At 32.0% G+C, this 27719-nt stretch overlaps 1 protein-coding gene across 1 annotated transcript; it reads left to right on the top strand.

Moving 5' to 3' along the window:
* Positions 1 to 11620: 11620 nt before the first annotated feature.
* Positions 11621 to 26896, top strand: LOC143050941 (uncharacterized). Its single transcript, XM_076224041.1, has 7 exons — positions 11621 to 11698; positions 12103 to 12411; positions 12823 to 12877; positions 18696 to 18793; positions 23658 to 23717; positions 26500 to 26583; positions 26847 to 26896. Exons 1-7 carry the CDS (start codon positions 11647 to 11649, stop codon positions 26894 to 26896), a joined length of 708 nt encoding a protein of 235 aa, XP_076080156.1. The 5' UTR covers positions 11621 to 11646.
* Positions 26897 to 27719: the final 823 nt, after the last annotated feature.

Genomic DNA, 27719 nt, shown 5'->3' with positions numbered 1-27719 from the left:
TTCTAAATGTCGTTAATATAACTTGAGAGTGGCAATGATTTTAACACGAAATTAATCTAGACCCGTAAACAATTTATTAATCATATGTCTTTCAAAATTAAATGTCGTTTAAGATAATAAATATGGTGTTATCACGTGTGCTCTTTTGTTTCATTATCATGCTTCCAACCTTGACAATCTTTAGTATATAATATATCATATATTTTAATGTTGCGTCGACGTTTCGATAATTACACCATTATCACAGAAAAGAAATAAGTATTATACAACATATACCGATAATCAACATCTTTGTCAAGTTAATTAGACGTGGATCAACATCTCAATTATCTGGTACGTAAATTTTTATTTCCTTTACTATTTGATAAATGTCGACATTGTTTTGTTCCTGTTTTGTTTCATTCTGATGCCTTAAACCATTTTCAACTGAGTTTTTATTGTCTGTTCTCATATTGTACTTTTTCATTAGTGTCAGAGGTTAAGGGGGCTTTGCTCTAGCGGACATTCATCAACGCAACGATCTTATTGTGCCTGTCCCATGCAGTTCAGTTATTGTCGTTGGATAAGCTATGTCATAGTGAGTCTTCAAAAAAGTTTCGTTTTAAGTGGGCTGATAGTTTAATGTTTTTTTAAAAGACTCATCAGGGACGCTCATATCAAAATATGTATAAAGCGAAACAAGTACGTAGTTGAAGAGCATTGAGGATACACAATTCCAAACAGTGGTGCCAAATAAGGCTAAGGTAATCTATGTCTGGGATAAGAAAATCCTTAGTTTTGTCGAAAAATTCAAAGTTTTGTAAACAGGAATTATTTATAAAAATGACCACATTATTGATATTCATGTCGATACCGAAGTGTTGACTACTGGGCTAGTGATACCCTCGGAGACGACACGTCCACCAGCAGTGGCATCGACCCAGTGATGTAAATAGTTATCAAAGGTACCATGATTATAATTTAGTACGCTAGCCGCGCGTATCGTCTACATAAGACTCATCAGTGAAGCTCACATCAAAATATTTATAAAGCCAAACAAGTACAAAGTTGAAGAGCATGGCGGATACACAATTCCAAAAAGTGGTGCCAAATACGGCGAAGGTAATATATGCCAAGGGATAAGAAAATCCTTAGTTTCGTCGAAAAATTCAAAGTTTTGTAAACAGGAAATTTATAAAAATGAACACATAATTGATATTCATGTCAATACCGAAGTGTTGACTACTGGGCTGGTGATACCCTCGGGGACGAAACGTCCAACAGCAGCGGCATCGATCCAGTGGTGTAAATAGTTATCAAAGGTACCAGGATTATAATTTAGTACGCCAGACACGCGTTTCGACTACATAAGACTCATCAGTGACTCTCACATCAAAATATGTATAAAGAACGAATAACTCAGGGGATCGAGATCTGACAAGTTTTAAGACAACAAAGCGTTGCAATACGAACTTCAAAGTAATGATGGAGAATACAACCATTGCAATGGTACAATACCCATAACTCGAAACTATTCTGACAACGCCATGACAAAAACGAAAAAAGATAAAGTATACAAAATTCAACATAGAAAACCAACCACGAGCAACACCAAACCCACTTAAACAAGGTTCCAACCATAACCTTAGAGCATCTATTCATATAGTTTCCAAAATGTCTTAAATACCAAAAATGTATCCACAAATAAATGAATACATTAGGTTAAAACATGATTATTCATGTATTTGATCAAGAAGTAGGATAAAATAGTCACATTTACCATGTTAGTTATCGGGTTATGTCAAGATATGATACTTGTATTTATATAGCTATCAAGTTATGTCCAGATATAATACTTGTATGCATGTAGCTCTCAACTAATGTCCAGATATACTACTTGTATTCATATAACTATAACGTTATGTCCAGATATGATACTTGTATTCATTTAACTATCGAGTTATATGGAGATATAATGTTTGTAAATGTGTATTAATTTACCTCTCGAGTATATCAAGATATGATGTGTATTTAAGATATAACTGTATTGTATTTTAAGTCCACCAGTAGTTTTAGTGTCGCAACTTCAGGTAAACAGGTATTTGCGACTGTAAAACTACCGATGGACGTCAGCAAAGCTTAAAATTCAATACGGTTATCTCTATTCTAATTCAAAACAGGTACAGAATTTAATTTTAATCCTTGTTTCAGTGTACAATTCTCATTAAAAATCCGCGAAAAGATGCTATCTTCTTTGGTCCCTGAACTGAAGTGACGTCATAGGTATGATTCAGGCTTCAAACGTAAACACCGGGCGTTTTAGAATGTAATCAAATTTATTTAAAAGAATACTTATATGTGCAAAATGTGAGTTTGTTGGCTTTATATTGTAGAAATTCAAAATGTCGGCTTCCTTATTATAGACAAGAAGATAAAGAATTTTACGCTCACTGTCATCTAATCAGAACAATTGATACACAAGAATTTCATTAGCATTTCATTTAACTGTCAAGTTATGTTGGGGTATGATACTAAAAGCCATATTTTTACTTTCCATAAACATGCAGCAACAAAACAACCCTCCAATGTAAGCTGTCCATGATATTTATCAAATCTATACAAATGACAACATTTAGATATTCATGTCAGCACCGAAGTGTTGACTACTGGGCTTGTGATACCCTCGGGGACGAAATGTCCACCAGCAGTGACATCGACCCAGTGGTATAAATAGTTATCAAAGGTACCAAGTCTTTAACTTAGTACGCCAGAAGCCCGTTTCGATACATTAGACTCATCAGTGACCCTCATATCAAAATATTTATCAAGCCAAACAAGTACAAAGTTGAAGAACATTGAGGATACACAATTCCAAAAAGTGGTGCCAAATACGGCTAAGGTAATCTATGCCTGGGATAAGAAAATCCTTAGTTTCGTCGAAAAATGCAAAGCTTTGTAAACAGGAAATTTATAAAAATGACAACATAATTTATATTCATTTCAATACGGAAGTGTTGACTCCTGGGCTGATGATACCCTCGGGGACGACACGTCCACCAGCAGTGGCATCGAGCCAGTGGTGCAAATAGTAATCAAAGGTACCAGGATTATGATTTAGTACGCCAGACGCGCGTTTCGTCTACATAAGACTCATCAGTGACGCTCACATCAAAATATGTATAAAGCCAAACAAGTACAAAGTTGAAGAACATTGAGGATACAAAATTCCAAAAAGTGGTGCCAAATACGGATAAGGTAATCTATGCCTGGGATAAGAAAATCCGTAGTTTTTTTTTAAAAAATTCAAAGTTTTGTAAACTGGAATTTTATAAAATGACAACACTATTGATATTCATGTCAATACCGAAGTGTTGACTACTGGGCTGGTGATACCAAGCGAAACGTCCACCAGCTGTGGCATCGACCCAGGGGTGTAAATATTTATCAAAGATACCAGGATTATAATACGGATAAGGTAATCTATGCCTGGGATAAGAAAACCGTTTTTTTTTTCGAAAAATTCAAAGTTTTGTAAACTGGAAATTTATAAAATGACCACATTATTGATATTCATGTCAATACCGAAGTGTTGACTACTGGGCTGGTGATACCAAACGAAACGTCCACCAGCATTGGCATCGACCCAGTGATCTATGTCTTGGATAAGAAAATCCTTAGTTTTGTCGAAAAATGCAAAGCTTTGTAAACAGGAAATTTATAAAAATGACAACATAATTTATATTCATTTCAATACGGAAGTGTTGACTCCTGGGCTGGTGATACCCTCGGGGACGACACGTCCACCAGCAGTGGCATCGAGCCAGTGGTGCAAATAGTAATCAAAGGTACCAGGATTATGATTAAGTACGCCAGACGCGCGTTTCGTCTTCATAAGACTCATCAGTGACGCTCACATCAAAATATGTATAAAGCCAAACAAGTACAAAGTTGAAGAACATTGAGGATACAAAATTCCAAAAAGTGGTGCCAAATACGGATAAGGTAATCTATGCCTGGGATAAGAAAATCCGTAGTTTTTTTTTTAAATTCAAAGTTTTGTAAACTGGAATTTTATAAAATGACAACACTATTGATATTCATGTCAATACCGAAGTGTTGACTACTGGGCTGGTGATACCAAGCGAAACGTCCACCAGCTGTGGCATCGACCCAGGGGTGTAAATAGTTATCAAAGATACCAGGATTATAATTTAGTACGCCAGATGCGCGCTTCTTCTACATACGACTCATCAGTGACACTCATATCAAAAGAATTTTAAAGCCAAGCAAGTACAAAGTTGAAGAGCATTGAGGATACAAAATTCCAAAAAGTGGTGCCAAATACGGCTAAGGTAATCTATGCCTGGGATAAGAAAATCCTTAGTTTTGTCGAAAAATTCAAAGCTTTGTAAACAGGAAATTTATAAAAATGACAACATAATTTATATTCATTTCAATACGGAAGTGTTGACTACTGGGCTTGTGATACCCTCGGGGACGACACATCTACCAGCAGTGGCATCGACCGAGTTGTGCAAATAGTAATCAAAGGTACCAGGATTATGATTTAGTACGCCAGACGCGCGTTTCGTCTACATAAGACTCATCAGTGACGCTCACATCAAAATATGTATAAAGCCAAACAAGTACAACGTTGAAGAACATTGAGGATACAAAATTCAAAAAAGTGGTGCCAAATACGGATAAGGTTATCTATGCCTGGGATAAGAAAATCCGTTTTTTTTTCTCGAAAAATTCAAAGTTTTGTAAACTGGAATTTTATAAAATGACCACATTATTGATATTCATGTCAATACCGAAGTGTTGACTACTGGGCTGGTGATACCGGACGAAACGTCCACCAGCAGTGGCATCGACCCAGTGGTGTAATATTTATCAAAGATACCAGGATTATAATTTATAAGACACGTGACTCGATCATTCACAAGTTTACTACTATCATGTTGAATGATCATTTAAATGTGGATTTTATTGTTTCCTTTTTCCTTTTAAAGTTATTGTTAACAGTGAAATTCGAAACACGTAAACAACGATGACTGGCAAACCTGTTAGACAAGTTTTTCATGTGTGCAAGCGTAATTGAATCCATTAAGAGGTCTTCAAGTGCATGGTTATGAATAATGACAGCAAATAGATACGTCATTATTCATACGTCATATATAAAAAATATGACATGGTTTTATTTAAAAACTAATGGATATAAGGTTTTTCAATTAAAACAATGACGTAGCCAAGAAATGTATATGAAAGAAAATAACAATCAAAACCAATATACATTTCAAATTGCTGATGCTTGTTGTCCTAAACCTTTTCTTTTTTTATAAGGAAATAACCATTTTTTTATAAGGAAAAAAACATTTTTTTATAATACTTTGCCCAAGTATCAACAGCAGCATGGAAGCTTTCACTTGGGACAATTATAAGTTTATTATACAAAATATAACAATAATTAGATGTGGCATGATCAATGCTGAGCAAACAATTCATAGATAAAACAAAAACAAAAAAACTTAGAGATATAATAAACGGTCATTACTGGTCAGTTAAAGATTAAAATGGGCAAAATCTATACTGTATTATGTATAACCGACTTCAAAATGTGTCCACTTTCTCATAAATTTCTTATGTCACAATGCTGGGTCATTGATGTCACAACATAACAAACTAATCATCAGTTGTAAAAGGCTTGACTGATCTGATTGCAACTATATAAGAAACAAAATAAAAAGCAATAATAAAAAAGACAAAGACACAACTAAATATTCTACTTCACATATGACACCATTGTATTTCTTAAATAATGTTTATTTGTTTTGGATAAATAGTGTCTTTCAGACAGAATATTAAAAAGCTCATATTGTCTAAATACCAATGGAAACTTTCCTGAATTATAACCGAAAATCATCTGAACCTTTCCTGAAAAATGTAAGCTAAAGCTGAAAATGGTCTGAACCCCATCCTGAAAAATAGCTGAAGACTGAATATTGGCTGAGTATAGATTAATTCAAATTTTTACTGAATATTTGCTTAAATTTTGTTTAGTTTGTTGAACATTTTAGAAAGAAATGCTGAAAAGTTTACCTTTAGAGTCTTAGATGAACTTTAACAGAAAATTTGTTGAAAACCCAATGGAATGGGATAAATTATAGCTGTTTTTTGAAGAAAATGGTGATTAAGAGGTTCTGAATATTTAAGCAAGTTGTTCAGAAAGGTTCAGAAGTAATACTAATTATTTTTGAATATTTACTGAAAATGTCTTGCTGAATTGTAACTGAAAGTTTCCTGAAAACTTGCTGGAATGTGCAAAATTCAGCCATCTTTAAGCAAAAGGTTTTTTATAGGTTCTGAATATTTCAGAAAGGTGTTCAGAAAAATTCAGAATTAATGCTGAATTATTTCTGAATATTGCTGAATATTTACTGAGAATGACTTGCTGAATTGTTACTGAAAATTTGCTGAAAATGTGCTGGAATGTGCCAAATTCAGACATTTTTAAGCAAAAGGTTTTTAATAGATTCTGTAAAATTCAGCAAGGTGTTCAGAAAAATTCAGAATTAATGCTGAATTATTTCTGAATATTGCTGAATATTAACTGAAAACGTACTGCTGAATTTTTACTGAAAATGTGCTGAAAACTTGCTGGAATGTGCCAAATTCAGGCATTTTTAAGAAAAGGGTTTACTAAATGTGTTCAGTAAAATTTCAGCATCGAGTTCAGAAAAAATTCAGAAAAAATATTTTCATGAGGGTTGTCTCAAGATGGTAAAAATTACTGATTTCAAATAAAATATTATCATTTTTGATAAAAAGAAGAATAATTTTGATTATTTTAAACAATGCAAACAAAGTTTAAGTATGCTTTTTCTGATATAATTTTAAATTTATGAAAAAAAACTATTCTCAACTATAAAAAGTACAAAAATCCAATGGCGGTAAATAATTTTCAGTAAAATGAAACAATATTTGAATTTAAGGAAACGCGTACAAAAATTTTATATCTTTTTCCTAAAAGTAAGCATATTTTATGATCGAAGAACAGCCAATCCTGATGTACAAAAAGTACTGAAATCATATGACGGTTAATAATTTGTATCAAAATAAATCAATAACTACATTTTTATTCCACAAAAATAAAAGTTTAAGTATTTTAATTCTCATTATATCTCCATTCTGATTAGAAGACTTGTCTCAAAATTGTAAAAATAACTGATTTCAAATAAAAATAGTATTATTTTTGATAGATAGAAGAATAATTTTGATTATCTTAAACAATGCGAACAAAATTTTAGTATGATTTTTCTGATATTATTTTAATTTTATGAAAAAAAAACTATTTTAAACTATGAAAAGTACAAAATCCAATGGCGGTCAATAATTTTCAGTAAAATGAAGAAATATTTGCATTTTAGGTAACGCGGACAAAAATTTAATATCTTTTTCCTTAAAGTAAGCATGTTTAATGAAGAACAGCCAAGCCTGATGTACAAAAAGTACTCAAATCGTATGACAGTTAATAATATGCATCAAAATTAATCAATAACTACATTCTTATTCCACAAAAATAAAAGTTTAATTATTTTAATTCTCACTCTATCTCAATTCTGACTAGAAGACTTGTCTCTCTAGATGGTAAAAATAACTGATTTCAAATAAAATAGTATCATTTTTAATAAAAAGAAGAATAATTTTGGTTATTTTTAACAATGCGAAAACAATTACAATATGATTTCTCTGCCATTCTTTTAATTTTATAAAAAAAAACTATTCTCAACTATAAAAAGTACAAAAATCCAATGGCGGTCAATAATTTTCAGTAAAATGAAGAAATATTTGCATTTTAGGCAATGCGTACAAACATTTAATATCTTTTTCTTTAAAGTAAGATTCTTTTATGAAGAACAGCCAATCATTATGTACAAAAGTACTGAAATCATATGACAGTTAATAATATGCATCAAAATAAATCAATAACTACATTCTTATTCCACAAAAATAAAAGTTTAAGTATTTTAATTCTCATTATATCTGAATTCTGATTAGAAGACTTGTCTCAAGATTGTAAAAATAACTGATTTCAAATAAAATAGTATCATTTTTGATAAAAAGAAGAAGAATTTTGATTATTTAAACAATGCGAACAAAATTTTAGTATGATTTCTCTGACATTCCTTTAAATTTATGAACAAAAAAACTATTCTAAACTATAAAAAGTACAAAATCCAATGGCGGTCAATAATTTTCAGTAAAATGAAGAAATATTTGCATTTTAGGTAACGTGTATAAAAATTTAATATCTTTTTCCTTAAAGTAGGCATGTTTTATGAAGAACAGCCCATCCTGATGTACAAAAAGTACTGAGATCATATATGATGGTTAATAATTTGTATCAAAATAAATCAATAACTGCATTCTTATTCCACAAAAATAACAGTTTAAGTATTTTAATTCTCATTATATCTCAATTCTAATCAGAAGACTTGTCTCAAGATGGTAAAAATAACTGATTTTAAATAAAATAGTACAATATTTGATAAAAAGAATATTAATTTTGGTAATTCTAAACAATGGGAACAAGCTTTTAATATCATTTCTTTGACATTCTTTTAATTTCTTGAAAAACAACCTATTCGAAACTATTAAAAGTTAAAAAATCCAATGGCCGTCAACAATAAGGGTTACACTAATGACTGGACCGAATGACAGGACCGAATGACAGGACCAAATGAAAAATGCTAATAGCTTTTTCATTTCTCAAAGGATTGATCTCACATTTGATATATAACAAGATTTCATCATTTGATACATAGATTTAAGAAAGAAAAAAAGAAAAAGTTTTGTAAGAAACTTTAGAAAACGTGACATGACCAATTCTGATAATGACAGGACCAACATCGAGAATGACAGGACCAAATAAAAATGCTAATAACTTTTTTATTTTTCAAAGAAATTATCTCAGATTTGAAATGTAAAATGGTATGTCATATTTTGTAACCAAAATGTTATAAAAAATATAAATCTATTTTCAAAAACTTCCGAAAACGTGACATGACCATCGCTGACTGCATGGACCAACCTCGACAATGACCGGACCAGATGAAATTGCTAATTTCTCTTTTATTTCTCAAAATATTTTTCTGAAATATTGAAATATAACAAGATTTCATCATTTGATATAGAGATTTAAGAAAAAAATTTAAAAAAATTGTAAGAAACTTTAGAAAACGTGACATAACCAACTCTGATAATGACATGACCAAGATCGAGAATGACAGGACCAAATAAAAATGCTAACAACTTTTTTTTTTATTTTTTAAAGGAATTCTCTCATATTTGAAATGTAATATAATATGTCATATTTTCAAAAAATAAATTTTATAAAAAATATAGAAAGTTTAAACGTGACATGACCATCGCTGACTGACATGACCAACCTCGACAATGACAGGACCAGGTGAAATTGCTAATTACTTTTTATTTCTAAAACATATTTTTCTGAAATTTGAGATATAATCAGATTTGACCATTTTATACATAAAGATAGGAATAATATAGAATTTTTTTTATTAAAAGCTTGTTGTAATGTGACCTGACTAACACTGACAATGACAGGACAAACCTCGACAAGGACAGGACCAAATAAAAATGCTATTCACTTTTTAGTTTTGAAAAGGAATTATGTCAAATCAAAGACATATATACATGTATATATGTCTCTGGTCAAATTTAGATTTTTTTATTGCGAAAACGTAAAATGACCATAGTTCCTACTGTAGAAATCCTTGTTGAAATAAATAATAATAATTAAAAAACACACATTAAGATTGAATGATTTAAAAGTTTTTAGAAAATAAGGGGAAAAAGCTAACTTGGGGAAAACGTTAGGTCTGCGAACGCCCACCGCGTTATTCGAACTTTTTATTTGGTTTATTGTATTAAACCGAGTTGTAGAAATATTGCACTTGAGCCTGAGAAACTTTGTAGAATTATTAAATCTATTTCTGCAAAAGTCTATCCTCCTGGTTAGTACAACTATATGTTTATTTATCTTTGGTGTAAATATTTATCATATTAATTGATATTTCACACATGCTATATCTTATGTATTTTATATATATATCATTGTAATATCTTCTCAGTAACTATGTATTTGGTTTGATGAGAATAAAGATCATTCATTCATTCATACGTTTAAAATATTTTGTATATTAATTACCGGTCATAATCTGACACGTCTGAAAACACAAAAGGTGTGACATACATGTAAGCCATAAATAAGTTGATACATCCAATAAAGATTGTGATGACAATAATTAAAATCACATAATAGTTCATGCCGTTGTTTTATTAATATTTTCAGAACAGTAAATAATTATTTCCATTTATACTGCACTCGTTCTATTTAAGCAGTCAAAATGCGTTGACTGTATATTTCTATGTCATATACAGTCACTGACCCGATATCAATTTTCCTCATGAATATTTAAATAGAAAATGCCGAAATGATATTTAATTATTCATACGACCTCTTCAACCTGTTCTTGTTTCCAATCCATACAACGATGCGTGGATCGAGTCAATCTTGTTTCTTTTGCAATTATTGGAAAAACATATTTCATTTGTTAATATTTTTGTTTGCAACCTATAAATCATTATGTTTCATGCTAATGGTTGATATTGAAGTCCATACTCAAACGATTTCGTTCACCATCGAGTGTGAGTTTCAACAGGTAAATATGTACATTTCATTGTGTTGTATATTTCTCAGCGAGCATGATATGAGGCCTTTTTAAAGGGGATTTTCCCCCAATATTTAAATCAAATAAATAACCTTAACGCATTAAACAACCATTGAAAATGTTGTTTTATAATGCAGTATAAAGACAATAATAGTGCATTGACTTGACATATCAACGATATAAGAATTCGGCCCGAAACGTGGAAATAGCTCGGAACAGCATTTCCCCGTTTATAAGCCTCATCCATATATCGTTGATATGTCAAGTCAATGCACTATTATTGTCTATGTATGTTTGAATATATGCAGGGTATATCTTGATAATAGTAATAATAAATAAACAAATAAACATTTCTTGAAATGTGCCCGACCCTTGCATGCATGATTAACAGAGTCATATAATACTATGTATTAAATGTCTCTGATGTTTATAATATTTAATACGAAAATATTAATCAACACAAACAATTTAACGCTCTAAGCATCTTATTCTGTTAAACTATTTTTACTTTTGTATTGCAACTAATTTTATTACAAATCATAACGTGTAAATTAAGGTTTCTTCGTAGAGGTCCGCGTTCATCGATTGTAAACACTGTGGAGTTCGGTTTACATAAGAATTTTAAATATATACGTATCCGTCCGATCCGTGCATAAATTTAATTTACTGATCGATCGATGACAGTTGTCAGGGTAACTCTCACATAGGTTATTTGACTTATCTGACGAATCCTATGGGTCACCGATCACCGATCACTCATCGATCAGTCAAACATCCGTCACCAATCATTTACCGATCAGTCAAGTTCACGTCAAACAGTATCGCCTAAGGTTGCAAGTACCGTATGAAGTGTAAATTTTTGTCCACTATTAATAATATATTTATTTTGTAGTGCAGACATTTGTAAGATATGAAGCATTTACTGCGATTGCTGATTCTGATTGATTTTCTTGATGTACAAGGTAATTAAACATGTATTGTCTATTAAAATATTTCATGTTGTCTTAAATGTAGGTCAATTTCAATCAGGATTTGGTCTAAATGTTAGAATCCATCATATTGTGGCGATTTTGGATAACAGCAAAATAATTGTTCTTTTACGTAAACTTGTGAAAACTGTTTGTATGATGAAGATTTCGTCTTTTAATTTGAATATGTTTCCATTGTTTTTTCTCTATTTCTACCATCTGTACTTTATTTTATACCAGTAAAATTTAGAAAACAATTGTCGGTATTATGAATATTTGACAGTAAAACATTTATTATTATTTATCAATGTTTATTATTGTGTGTATCCCTATTAATGTGAAGTTACTACGAAAGCAATTGAAATGGAACAGGAAATAAATAAAAAAAAACATTTCAGGTATTTTAGAATGGACGGTTGTTGGGAAGGTTACGGATTATGGACAAAATGTGACATTATTTTGCAATGTTGAGCACTGTTGTCCTGAGGAGTGTGGATGGGATAGGTGGACGCCTGTACAACAGACCCTGTTTATAGATGTAAAGACGGGACGACCAAATAAAAAGTATGATGGAAAGGTTATGAAGGATGGATACACCTTAATTATCCAAAATCTGACCGAAAATGATCTTAATGTCTCATATTCCTGTTTGTATGGTGTAACTTTAGGGGAAAGAAAATTTCTACTGGAAGAGGACGTTTTCAAATGTAAGTGCAAACACTCAACCTATATTGAATATCGAAAATTATAATGAAAATATTATGCTATATATGTATATATAAAAAAAAAACAAGGAGTTTTAACATCACTGAGACAAGACAATTAATCACAAAAAGATCTGTTATGTTGCCAAGACCATGAAAACATTGCAAAAACTTACTTAACCAGAAGCTTTTTACTGTAGGAAGGCAATACAGGATGTGGAAATACCTAACCACATCAGCAGCTTAAACTCAATTTGAAGGATAAATAATTTGAAACATTTTTGTTCATTTGATAGTATCTTAAGGCTGACCAAATGATAAACATATTGGCATTTTTTTACACATAATTGATGTTGGAATTCTATGTAAAATCCTATACTAAATATTCTGTTTATATACATTATTTTATTTCAGCAATAAGTCCTACACAACCTAATGATCCGAACAGTCAATTATCTCATAGTGAAATGTAAGTAAGAACTCTGCATGTCTAAGGTTACTTCTTAATGTAATTCACATATAATTAATGACCGTGTCCTCTCTTATAGAAATAACAGAGGTGTAATGTCCTGTAATTTTTTATATTTAACAAAAAGAGAAGGATATGGACACTTGTTGGTCCCTTGCAAAGGAAATTCAATATTGCATATCTTTTAAATATTATGATTCAGATGTTATAAGACAAGTATATGTCAAACATCAATACCTATAATTTTATAAACCCAAGAAACAAAGTTAGAGAGCCTGCCTGTCACTTTGTCAAAATCAACTTCTTTGTCCAATGCTGTTATCACTACGAGCTTTGTAGAATAATTTTAGATTGGTCATAGTTTTGCTTCATATCTACAAATTTCAAAATTTAATAAATTTCACATGTTTTTAATCTCAAAAGTTTGCCTTACAAGAAAATCAACGGCTGTGTCTTTTTATTTTGCGAATACACGTATAGTGTTTACATGTTCTAACTATTTCAATGACCATAACTGGACACTTCTTTCCTGAGATTATCAGAAAACCCCTATCTTTAGATGGACTGGTCTTTGATGACCGAACTGGTTAAACTCCGCCCAGTCAAATGAAATTAAACAAGTATAGGAAGATAAAATATATGATAAGCGTAATCCAAAGGAAAAAAAAAACAAGCCGAGACTCTGTAACTCAGTAGTCAGCACTTCTTTGTTGACTTGAGTTATCATTGATATGTACATTATTATAAATTAACTGTTAACAAAACTTTGAACTTTTGAAGTATTAAGGCTTTTCTACCTCAGGAAAAAAATACCCTAGCTGTATCTGGTAAAACTTTTAGGAATTTTTGTTCCTCAATGATCTTCAACTTCGTACTTTGTTTGGCCTTTTTAACATTTTTGGGATTCCAGCGTCACTGATGATTCTTTTGTAGATGAAACGTGCAATTGGCGTAAATATGAAATTTTAATCCTGGTATATATGATGAGCTTATTCACATGTATTTGACATAGATTTGTAAGGAACAAATGATTGAAGCTTGATTATCCGGTTGTCAACAGAGAACGCATAATGTACCACATTCTGAAAACCTTTCCTTTCCTCACACAACATTTTGAAGATCTATGAACCTAGATATTTTTTATTCATTATAACATTAGTTCAGTTAAATTGACCCTATATTTAACATTAAAATAAGTACCTGAGAAACAACTATTTATGGAATAACAGTACTGTAGTTGAAGAGTGGCCACCGTCAATGGTAGATTTGACGGTCGCAAATGCAGTTTTACTGGCGACGCGTAGCGGAGACAGTAAAACGGAGATTTGCGAACGTCAAATCAAAATTGACCGTGGCAACTCTTCAACTACAGTACTGTTATTCCGATTCTAATGCATTTAAGGATTACAAAAAGAAAAAAATACGATAAAACTTGAAAAAATGTTTTAATTTGTCAAATTAATAAAAAATCCGCGAAACTTCATGAATGATTTTGGCACAAAGACGTCATGGCTAAACGTTACGTCATACAAATGAAAACTTACAAACTGGGGGTTATTACGTTACCTGTACGCTTCAAATTCGGATAAAATTACATAAAACGGCGAATTCGAGGTAGGTGTTGTTTTATTCTCGATTATATAGTAGGAATCGAACATTTGTTGATTCATCAATTCAAAATGGCGGGTCCCTACTCAGTTATGCCTGGTCAACTGTGTATTTAATGGCAACTTTTAGCCAATGAAAAAAAATGTAATATCAAAATTGCATTAAAATTAAACATATTGAAATTAGGGACATCCCTTATAAAATGAATGACTGTCCCTCTAGCATAGGCATATTTACCTGTGTCTTGGTAGAAAAGAAACAAATATTCTAAATTTGTGTTTTTAACTTAGAAGTCCAGAGTGGGGGGATGTTCACATTGGGGACATTTTTTTTCCTAAGTATGTACACCTGTGATGACCCAAAACTATCTTGAATAATCATTTGCTCTTAACTTTATTTTGTTTTTTTTTTTACATTTTTAGCTCACCTGGCCCGAAGGGCCAAGTGAGCTTTTCCCATCACTTTGCGTCCGGCGTCCGTCGTCCTGCGTCCGTCGTCGTCCTGCGTCCGTCGTCGTTAACTTTTACAAAAATCTTCTCCTCTGAAACTACTAAGCCAAATTTAATCAAACTTGGCCACAATCATCATTGGGGTATCTAGTTTGAAAAATGTGTCCGGTGACCCCGCCAACCAACCAAGATGGCCGCCATGGCTAAAAATAGAACATAGGGGTAAAATGCAGTTTTTGGCTTATAACTCAAAAACCAAAGCATTTAGAGCAAATCTGACATTGGGTAAAATTGTTTATCAGGTCAAGATCTATCTGCCCAGAAATTTTCAGATGAATCGGACAACCCGTTGATGGGTTGCTGCCCCTGAATTGGTAATTTTATGGAAATTTTGCTGTTTTTGGTTATTATCTTGAATATTATTATAGATAGAGATAAACTGTAAACAGCAATAATGTTCAGCAAAGTAAGATTTACAAATAAGTCAACATGACCGAAATGGTCAGTTGACCCCTTAAGGAGTTATTGCCCTTTATAGTCAATTTTTAACCATTTTTCGTAAATCTTAGTAATCTTTTACAAAAATCTTCTCCTCTGAAACTACTGGGCTAAATTAATCCAAACTTGGACACAATCATCATTGGGGTATCTAGTTTAAAAAATTTGTCCGGTGACCTGGTCAACCAACCAAGATGGCCGCCATGGCTAAAAATAGAAAATCTAACATGGGTAAAATTGTTCATTAGCTATATAGGTCATCATCTATTTGCCCTGAAACTTTCAGATAAATTGGACAACCCGTTGTTGGGTTGCTGCCCCTGAATTGGTAATTTTATGGAAATTTTGCTGTTTTGGGTTATTATCTTGAATATTATTATAGATAGAGATAAACTGTAAACAGCAATAATGTTCAGCAAAGTAAGATTTACAAATACGTCTGCATGACCGAAATGGTCAGTTGACCCCTTTAGGAGTTATCGCCCTTTATAGTCAATTTTTAACCATTTTTCGTAAATCTTAGTAATCTTTTACAAAAAATCTTCTCCTCTGAAACTACTGGGTTAAATTAATCCAAACTTGGCCACAATCATTTTTGGGGTATTTAGTTTAAAAAATGTGTCCGGTGACCCGGCCATCCAACCAAGATGGCCACCATGGCTAAAAATAGAACATAGGGGTAAAATGCAGTTTTTGGCTTATAACTCAAAAACCAAAGCATTTAGAGCAAATCTGACTGGTGAATAATTGTTTATCAGGTCAAGATCTATCTGCCCTTAAATTTTCAGATGAATTGGACAACCCGTTGATGGGTTGCTGCCCCTAAATTGGTAAGTTTAAGGAAATTTTGCTGTTTTGGTTATTATCTTGAAAAATATTACAGATAGAGATAACCTGTAAACAGCAATAATGTTCAGAAAAGTAAGATTTACAAATTAGTCAACATGACTGAAATGGTCAATTGACCCCCTAAGGAGTTATTGTCCTTTATAGTCAATTTTTAACAATTTTCATAAAATTTGTAAATTTTTACTAACATTTTCTACTAAAACTACTGGGCCAAGTTCATTATAGATAGAGACAATTGTAAGCAGCAAGAATATTCAGTAAAGTAAGATGAACAAACACATCACCATCACCAAAACACAATTTTGTCATGAATCTATCTGCTTCTTTTGTTTAATATTCACATATACCAAGGTGAGCGACACAGGCTCTTTAGAGCCTCTAGTTACATTTCTCTACGAAATCTGACGCCTGTAAATGCGATCGAAAGCTGACGTTAATGGCAATTATATTTTCTTTTTAATAAAACTAGAAATTTGACTAAGTTGTTTAGCAAATTTATCTTATTTAAACCAATAAAATCAATTATAATACTGTAATTTAACTTGTGAAAGATTCTTAAATATTATCCAACATGTCCTAGGATGATGGTTTCCAGAATTTGCAATTAATGGTAAAAAGATAAAAAATAATTACATAGTTACTCACATAATTATTATTTACCATGGCCTTGTATACTACTTTCCTTTCCTTTCATAATTATCAGAAATCTATTTAATTCCATAATTCCAATGTAAATGCACAAAACAAATGAAGTTTTGCCTGAATATATCAAGATGTCATATGTCCAACTCTTCTACGCAAAAGCCAGAAAGTCATATTTCCACTGGTTCCCTTAAACAAAGTATAATGGGCGTCATGATTGCCGCCTTCCTAGGAATATTTACACCTGGCTTTTAATTTCGCCATGTTTACCACCTTTCTCTACGCGTGTAAATGCTACAAATCTACGTTAGAATCGGCATACCAGAACTCCAATTATTCAATTTTTGATGAATTGAAACCAATATTATATTGAACCTCAATGTGGACCAATTTTAAAAATGTATTCAGATGACGATATCGCCATACCATTATACAGCCACTGATTCCTTGCAGTTGTATAAACATTTACAAATGCAGTTTTTACCGACGCCTTCAGGAGTTGGTTGACCGTTGTGGAATAACCGTTTCACAAATGATATCGGATATGTTTCTTACGTCGTAACTACAATCCCCTTCCTTATCATAAATGTGACCTACCGAATTAGACTATTTACCGGATTTGTTATATCATAATCAATACGACGGGTACCACATGTGGAGCAGGATCTGCTTACCCTGCCGGAGCACCTGAGATCACCCATAGATTTTTGTGTGGGGTTCGTGTTGTTTATTCTTTAGTTTTCTATATTGTATCATGTGTACTATTGTTTGTCTGTTTGTCCTTTTCATCTTTAGCCATGATGTTGTCAGTTTATTTTCGATTTGACTATACCTCTGGTATCTTTCGTTCCTCTTTTAAATTATCCAATAATTAAATAATGTTGTTTCTGAGAGAGTAAACAAACCAAGCCCTCTTTAGTCGATGAATGATATGTGTCTTAGTCCAAATAATTATGAATCCTATACAGAGACAACTATGGAATTATTCTTTAAAATTCTGAACTTTGCAACATTAATCATGACAATATTCTTATTATTTTATGGATTTTTTTTCTGCATATCAAATCAACTTTAAACTGTCTTCTGATTTTCTTATCCCAGGAATAGATTACCTTTGCCGTATTTGGCACAACGTTTAGGAATTTAGGGCTCTTTAACTATTTACTTGTGTGGCTTTACCACTATTTGGATCTCAGCGTAACTGATGATTCTTATGTAGACGAAACGCGCGTGTTGTTGTTGTCTTGTTATAAAGTTAGATGAAGTTAGAGATACAAATATAGACATGTTTTCAAATATCACACATCAACTTTAGTTGGCTCAGATTATTTATTCAATTTGTAGCTATTTTGTACACCTTTGTTTGGATTGAGAAAACATGTTTTTCTTTTTACTTGTTTGTGGATTTAATTGGCAATGGGTACATATCAGATTTAACGGAATATTCACATATTGCATATATGATATCTTTATTCAAAGAGTTAAGCTTTTATTGGGTTTAAATAAATATAATTTATGGTTTGTATGTGTAGAGTTACAGAACGTTACCGGTCAAAATAAAGTTACTTATTACTTTCTGCGATACATTAATAGGAGCACGTTTTGATTTTCTCATACAACTTTTGCTCAAGGTCCACATTAATAAATTCGATAAAACAAAGTGATGTTTTTGTTAGTCTTATCTGTAAACTCAAAACATGCGATATTATTTAAATTCTGGTGCGCCCGCTTTGACAAAAATACGAGTGCAGGATTGTATTATTTGATTTCAGATCTGCTTTGATAATTGGAGTTATTGTATTACTGATAGGGTCTGTGACAATTTTCATTTATATTTGGAGGCGGCGCATCCTGAGTAACAAACATAAAGGTAACATATTTATATCATGTTTATGTCACGCAATATGAGTTTTAATTATAACTTGGCCATTTTTGGTAAACAAATGTAGTCTCAATGACCTAAAGGCAGGACATACAAGAACAAAATGGTACTCGTTTCCATTACAATTCACATGACAGTATCTACATATACGATTTTCTCTTACAATATTGTCAAAACGACCAACTTCAATAATTAGTTTTATAGTTCCACTACGCAGTCTAGTCAGTATATTACTATTAAAATCATACTGTTAGTAATCTTCCATACAAAACTCATTTTTTAATTTTCTATATAAACACAATTTTTCACAACTGTTCAAAGTAGTAATCCAGTTCCGGTAGTATTGATCAATTATACGACATTTTATATATTCAAATGCAACATTAGTGTTCTCTTGATCATTCCATACACAATTCATATCTAGACTAAATAATAAATCACGAACACGGATACCCAGTTTATCTTGCCATTTCAGGCATCAATATGCAGGAGGTTATAAATATCATACACCATATTAGGTTGATCATATATTATTTGCAACCAACACTTAATAATTCTATGTTTCCTTAAAATGAATATAGGTAGATGACCAAGTTCACCGCACAAAAAGGCGATTGGTACATTTTTACCAAGCTTTAATATAAAACAACAAAAACGATTATGAACGAGTTTAATTTCATTGGCTCGATGAAATCCCCGATTTTCAGACGCAAAGTTAAGTATAGAGGTCACCATACTGTTAAACAAAAAGCAGGCTTTACTATGTTCAATATGAACTCGCTTGAGAGTGTCGAATAAGAAAGAACGTGCACTAGCTCCTTGCTGAAAAATCCTGTTCTGTGATTGCTCCATTAAAATGAAGTAACATGCCTAAGTATACATAAGAGTTTACAATTTCCAGCTCCTATTTGTCAAAGAAAAAGCGGTTATTAACAGGTTGCCAACCATTTCTAAAAACGACTACTTTTGTCTTGTTGGTATTAACAGATATATTCCACTTTTTACAATAAAACGAAAGTTTTCCTAGAAAGACTTGCAATGTTTCTGCGGTTTTTCCAAACAAGACGGTATCGTCATCAAACAAAATTAAATATAATAGATATCCATTGATAGTAAAGACATCGTTATCATTTTCCATAGGGATATCTTGAATAATGTCATTCACGAAAAATAAAAATTACAGAGGTGATAATGTCTCACCTTGTTTCACTCCCAAGAAATGGTCAAAAGCCGCTGAAAATGCACTCTCATTGCGAAATCACAAACGAACAGTTTCATAAACTGCCTTGATGATTGAAACAAATTTCGTACTTATTCCACTCTTTAGTAGCTTGTTCCATAAAATTCTTCTGATATCCTTGTCGAATGTTTTCCGAAAATCGACGAATGCGCAATATAATTTCGATTTATGTTGTAGAACATGTGTTATTATACCATGGAGTACAAATATAACATCTACAGTAGAGCGGCCAGGTTCAAATCCAAACTGATTATCTATAAGTTTATCTCATCCTCAACCCAGCCAAGTAATCGTTCAGTTAATATCGATGTAAACAGTTTTGATAAAATACTCACTAAAATGATAGGTCGATAATTATTAGGGTCTGTTAAGTCGCCACTTTTCGGAACAGCTATTACTATGCCTTTAGACCACGTATCAGGAAAAAAGCCATTTTCAAACATATAGTTGAAGAGAGTTTTAAAAATAGGAGCGAAGAAAACTGGATTCGACGAAAACATTTCGGTAATGATGGAATCACTTCCAGCACACTTTCCAGATTTAAGTTTATTTATAGCACGTATTATGTCATCTTCGAAGATTTCGTTATCTAATCAGTCAGGGGCATTACTTAAACAAGAAATAATTAAAATAATCTATACAGGTTATGTTGAAAACGAGGCTATTTCAAATATTACTTATATGAGTAACTTTTCTGAATATTATTTTTATAGGTGTCCAATAATACAGATTTCACTAGCTTTAACAAATTTTCACGGTCATATGGTTAGTTTTCCCATGAAATATAAAATTTAATCACTATGAAACACTAATTAATTTTCTGACGCACTTATCTTTCATACCGACTCTTCTCGGTCAGAGATTGGTCTCTTTGGACTATCAAACTATCATTTTCTTCCAAACCCTTGAAGGTAGACTGATACAAATAGATATATACTGGTGAATCAACTAAGAGTTAAAGTTATTCATTATTATGTATGTTCCTGAAATAAGTGTTAGGCCACACCAATTAAATTCCTTGTTCGACAGACCCGCCCACAAAACAGATTTTTTTATTTTTTTATATTCCCGCATCCGGAAATGTAATCATGTCCATTTCCCGCGCCGTATTTTTGTAAATATTATAAAAAGTACTCGACATTTGATTTTAAATCACAGAATAACATTTATATTACGATTTTATACATATAAGCAACCCACAACACTATAAATATCTGTGATAATATTTGTTTCAGCATGAAACCAATTTATTCCAAATGGAAGTGCTCCGTATAATATAACAGCGGAAATACCTGTACAGAACAAAACATTGGTTTCTTTCCCCCTGACTATATTCCCTATCAAAAAATGTTCGTTGTAAAATTAAAGTACAAAGAACTTCTAAAGGATTTGCCTTCAACTGCAATTATAATGTATGGTGACGGTCATACCCGCTGCAGGTTTGTGCACCTGTTCTGATTGATTCAGGGACCTGTCGTTCAGCAGTTATCGTTTGTTGATGAGGTTCATTGGTATTTTCCCGTTTGGAAATATAATTAGATCGTTGGTTTTTCTAGGCCTGTTCGAATTGTATACAATACTAAGTTGTGGTCCCTTATAGCTTGCTGTTTGGTCTGGATCAAAGCTCTGTGTAAAAGGCCGTACTTTGACCTATGTTTGTTATTATCAGTTTATTCCTCAGACAAGGGCCTTGACGGGGTCCTTTTACCATGTTTACTGTTATAGAAAAGAAAAAAGAAATACTAAGGATGTGTATAGTGCTACTATACAAGACCTTTGAAAACTTTTTTACTCAAAAAGAGGAGAAATATGTTTTATTCTAAAAAACTTTTCTAAAAGAGGGGTCCACTTATTTGAATAATATTAAATTGTTAAAGTAAATGTGTTAACATGGTTAAAGTCCAGGAATATTACAAAATTCTTGGACATGTTTTGACCATTTAATGCCATATAGATATTATAGTTCGTTGGGAAAATATTAGCCCTTTTGTACTAAAAGTGTTTTTACAAAAAATGTATATTATAACTTATATAGACCCGTCATAAAAGGGATATTCATAACATTAAGGGGTTCTTCTGAACCTGATTATGAATTGGATGGAGAATTGTCTCATTGTCAGTCACACATACATAGACCAGATTTAATTATTCATTTATTTCTTGTTGAACAGGGACAAAATACTTCATAAATTAAAGAAATGTCAAGGTACAAGTGATAAATCAAGTTTTAATATAGTCAAAACCAACTATTTTATGTTGAAAAAAAAATTATAATCGCTCGCCTTTACTTTTTAATCCAAAAATCCGTAGAACAAGAAATTAAATTGATGTGGCCTTATTACTAATTTTTTTCAAAAATGTATACCGTTGGTTTTCCCGTTTAAATGGTTTTACACTAGTAATTTTGGGGCCCTTTATAGCTTGTTGTTCGGTGTGAGCCAAGGCTCCGTGTTGAAGGCCGTACATTGACCTATAATGGTTTACTTTTTTAAAATTGTCATTTGGATGGAGAGTTGTCTCACCACATCTTCCTATATCTATATAAAATAACTTAATCAAGTAATATTTTTGTCATTATTTTAAAGTAACCCTTTATCTCTCTACTCCTCCCAAATCTAACATTTGGCTAATACATTATTTATTATATGATATATAATGATTTTAAAAATTCATTAAAACTCTATTAAGTAATTTTGTAATTTTCAAAACAAAAATTACGTATATAAGTAATTTAAAAATATTACTTTTTTTAAGTAACGCCGCTGGTAATAGTGTCCAAAAACGATGATAAGATAGGTAATGTTAAAGTTATCAGTATCATATTAATTATCAGAAAGTTCATGTAAAATATAATCAGTAGCAGGCTCATATACAATATATTACGACTCAGACGACTCATCGAGATGTAATCAGTTTGAGAAAAATTAAGCTGATGTGAAAAAAATCTGTATCATATGGATCGTGTTAAATTAAATCCGTATCAGATGACTCATATGAACACTACACAGCTACTTTTGCATAGGTACTCTTTCTGTACTTTAAATCTGTAGTACTGAAAAATTACTTGTAATATTTAGTACTATTTCTTTACTTTAAAATTATTGTAATATTTAGGTACGAGTATTTTCCAGTACTTGATTTGTACTCAAAATATTGGTAAAAAATGATACAAACAATGATCACAGTATTCCATGTTTGAACATCCTAACTTCATGAGATTTAAAAAAAGACAAAAGTTCAAAATGCTCAAAATGTAACCGTGCAACAAAAAAATTGTAGTACTTGAATTTCAAATACAAATCAAGTACTGTAAAATATAGGTACTTAAATATCACAATAATTCGTTAGTAACACAATAGTACTGAATATTAAAAGTAGATGTCTAGTACTACAGATTTGTGGTACATAAATAGTACATACATAGTACCTATGCAAATGAAGCTGTGTATCAGGATATAAAAAAGTCATCTATTTCATTATTAGTATCTGAGATGTTAATTGAAAATGAACAACACATGTACTAATATTGAGTGCCTAATACAAAGTATAATATATCTCAAATGTAAACTTAGCGCATGCTAACACAGGAATGCATGTAAGTTTCTTTTCCAGATAGGGAAGACTGTTCAGACCTGAAAGATACTTTATTGGACAAAACAACTGTGCAAATAGGTATATTAAATTGTTTTAAATATATGAAACGAGATTACTAGGAAGCGAACTAAGGAAGGTAAAGTCCAAATATGTATAACGTCTTGAAAGGCTAATATACTCTTTTTTCTTTGACGCCTTACAAATATATTTTGGAACCAAAAACCGTAAAATTTTATCCAAACATTTATCTATAATTTTCCAAAAAGAATATTATTGCATCATGTTAAATGTATACAGTATCAGATTGCTCATGTGAATGTTAATGTAATCATTATCAGATGACTCGTGAAAAATATATGATACAATGAAAAATATTTTCAAATGTGTGTTAGTTTTTTGCCTGCGACGTAAATCAATAAATGCGAGACGTAGGAATCTCAATCCGGCAGCGACGGAAACCATTTGTTTTCATCTTTATGTTCCTTAGGGTAGAAGAAGAGGTGCTTCCATACTTTGCATACAGATGTGTTTTGTTACGAAATTTTCTGTCACATGTCTGCAGTCCTTTATCTCATTGCTATGGTTCAATTTTGAAAATGTCTCACTTATTATGATTAAAAATTAATGCAAGACCTATAAATATGATGCAACTGTAGTCTTTTTCTGAATTTACCTTCATTATGAAGGCACGAAGCCACATATTTGAAGGCTTAAGATTTATAAGGACCCAACAAAATGTCAAGAGCTATTTTTAAAAAAAGGTATCTAAATAATAGACAGATCCGTATATAGTAATCAATGGTACCAGAATTAGAATTTTATATGTCAAACGCACGTTTCGTCTACATAAGACTCATCAGTGACGCTGAGATCAAAATAGTTATAAAGCCAAACAAGTACAAAGTTAAATAGCATTGAGGACCCAAAATTCAAAAAAATGTGCCAAAAAGGGCTACTGTAATCTATGTCTTGAATAAGTTAATCCTTAGTTCATGAATAATACCACCTTTGTAAAATGATAAGTAATGTAATTTGGTATAAAGTGTAAGGTTCCTTGCAAGGTCTAGAAGTTCATAAGACAGGGTTCATTTTACCTCGAACTCGTTTCATGAATCAGTGATCAAGGTTCAGATTCTATGATTAAATCTGTTTTGCTGCTTTATTCGGTGTCTGGAATGATAATGAGGTGTGTTTGTCAGTCTGGCAGGTTTCATCCTACCTTTTATCTTGGTTCATTCGTCAATGTTTTGGTGTGTTTTTCTTACACTTTATGCAATAGGTCAACTGTATGTATGGAATGTCCTGTAGTTATTATCTCTCCTATACTTCATGTTCATGGTACATTAGACAGATAATGTTTTAGTAGTCATGTCTTTTCCTATGGGCCATAGGTTAATCATATTTAGTGTACGAATTATTATAACATTAATACCAGTATTAGATACTTCGTGATTTTTTGTAAACTTATTAAAATCAAAAAAGCGATGAATAGTAAAGTGAAATAAGATCAGTTTCATATATTTGATGTACAAAATGATCATTCACAGATATCAGACGTAGCATATAATTGGTATTATATACAATGTACCTTATCTAAAGTATATTCAGTATTTGATATTTGTTGTAAAATAAAACAGTATCGATTGGCTTGTATCAATGTAATCTCAAAACGTACATTTGTGTTACTTTGACCTGTTGATACAATTTGTAATGCTTGTTTGTCATTGTTTGTTGTTTACTTTTTAGCTCACCTGGCCCGAAGGGCCAAGTGAGCTTTTCCCATCACTTTGCGTCCGTCGTCCATCCGTTGTAAGCAGCAAGACTGTTTAGTAAATTAAGATGTACAAACACATCACCATCGCCAAAACACAATTTTGTCATGAATCCATCTGCTTCCTTTGTTTAATATTCACATAGACCAAGGTGAGCAACATAGGCTCTTTAGAGCCTCTAGTTAAAGTTGTATCTCTTCTCCCTATTTGTTATCTAATTATACAAGCTGTGAAAGTGGTTTGATTTGACCATACATTTTGATTGATGTTGTCGTTCTATGAACAACACAATAATTATTATGTTTTTGGTAAAATATATGTCCGTCCTCTGTTACTCTACATAATTATTTTCATTTACCTGTGTACATATTGATTTGGCGGTATTTGCTCAAGTTTTACATCCTCATATCATTTATATGGCGTCATTTTGTTCAAAGATATGGTTGGCATGATGAAATTGTATATTATATACTACTTATCTTATTGTTTTTATATCTATATTGTGTTATAGATGGTTATTTTTGTTCAGTGTACTCAATTGTTTCTGTGCGTATGTCTTTTGATTGCGTGTAGCCATATTGCAATTGATAAGTTACATTGTGTCTGTCTATGTTGTGCTGTTTTACTAATGTTTCAGGTAAAAGTGATGGTTGTTAGCCATTAAAACGTTAACAAAATGCATTTGTTTGGACCTGTCCTTAGTCAGGAACCTTATGTTCAGTGGTTCTCGTTTGTAAATGTGGTTCATTAGAGTTTCTCGTTTCTTGTTTTAATTTTATATAGATTAGTTTTTCCAGTTTGAATGGTTTGAAACCTGTCATTTTAGGGCCCAATATATATTGTTGTTCAGTGTGAGCCAAAGCTCTGTGTAGAAAACTGTTCCTTTACCTATAATGCATTACTTTTACAAATTATGACTTGGATGGAGAGTTGTCTCATTGGCATTCATACCACGACTTATTATATACATTAAGAATTATTGATGAGATCAAACGAAAAGTAAAATCACAAAAATACTGAACTCCAAGTAAATCGTAAAGTCCCTTATCACGAAATCAAATGAACAACAACACTTGTTCTCATTTCAGGCAAAGATGATAATTTAGTGATAGGAGAGGAATTAGAAGACACACAAGGTGAGAGGAAAGAAGATACTTTAGAGATTATACAAGGTATTTTAAAGTTTTCCAGAAGAATTTATAAAACAGATAACACGAATCACAAAAAAAAAACTGGACAGAACATCAAATCATTCAACCACCAAGATCCGACGTAAAAAACAGCATACAAACAAGAACGAACATTACATTGCCCATGTAGGTTGATTTGGTCGAGAGAAAAAAATTCAGATCTAAAACCAGTTTTACATAAACATACCTCCGTATTTTCTAAAACCATATGTGGTTAAATTAAAACACATCTAAAACTTGCACAGTGCAATGCAAACAGGATGCCCACAAACAAAAACCAGAAAATAAAAAATAAACACAAAGTGATAGCTCAAAAGGTAGGATAATAATCAGTACAAGACGTTCAGCGTTAATATACTAAGTATATGATGTGAACCGACTCAACTTCATATCATGTTCAATTTCACCAACAGCCGACATCGAAGGATCAAAAAGCAACGTCGTTATGAGCTCTTAGCTGCCACAAGCCAGTTATCACTGACACCTTTTGCTTAAAACTCTTCAAGTAAAATGGATCGATAGGCCACGCTTTTTCCCGTTTACTCTACGTGAGGTTTGCGTTCTCACTGTACCGCCCCAGTCACACTCCCCGCCTGACACTGTCTTCAGAGCGGATCACCCCGAAAGACTAAGGTCGGGGGCTTAATTCCAGAATCTAGGGGCTTGCGCCCCTCCCTCTGCTTAAATAAAATATAACAATGGCAATTTGCCTGACTTGGTATAGGACATTTTAAGAAAACAAATGGTGGTTTAACCCTTGCTTTGTGTCTAGTCATACCTCGCACTTGTATGGCAATGTTAACTATCAAAGTAAAATGGCATCACTACATGAATACAGTAAATATGCATGCAAGATCATTCAGGAAAGAGATTTACGCAAATAAACAATACAATGTAGTACATTTTGACAACGAGACAACAGAAACACGGATGTGATAAAAAAAAAAAACACAATGAAAAACAGACAAAAACATACTATACGCTAACAATAGCCATTTTTCCAAACCTGGACAGGAAATTTGTATTTGATGTACAATATAATTACTGTAAGATATCTGAGGTAAGATATGATTAAAATATAAATAGTGCATTAGCTTTGCTAGATCCAAACACTAATC

This window comes from Mytilus galloprovincialis, chromosome 11, assembly GCF_965363235.1.
Source record: "Mytilus galloprovincialis chromosome 11, xbMytGall1.hap1.1, whole genome shotgun sequence".
Classification (NCBI taxonomy): domain Eukaryota; kingdom Metazoa; phylum Mollusca; class Bivalvia; order Mytilida; family Mytilidae; genus Mytilus; species Mytilus galloprovincialis.
This window is presented reverse-complemented; position numbering and strand designations above follow the sequence as displayed.

Coding starts and splice junctions, on each gene's coding strand:
- LOC143050941 (XM_076224041.1), top strand. CDS start 11,647: ATGAAGCATTTACTGCGATTGCTGATTCTGATTGATTTTCTTGATGTA. Junction 12,878..18,695: donor CAATTATCTCATAGTGAAAT/GTAAGTAAGAAC, acceptor ATTTGATTTCAG/ATCTGCTTTGATAATTGGAG. Junction 26,584..26,846: donor TACTTTAGAGATTATACAAG/GTATTTTAAAGT, acceptor AAACTTGCACAG/TGCAATGCAAACAGGATGCC.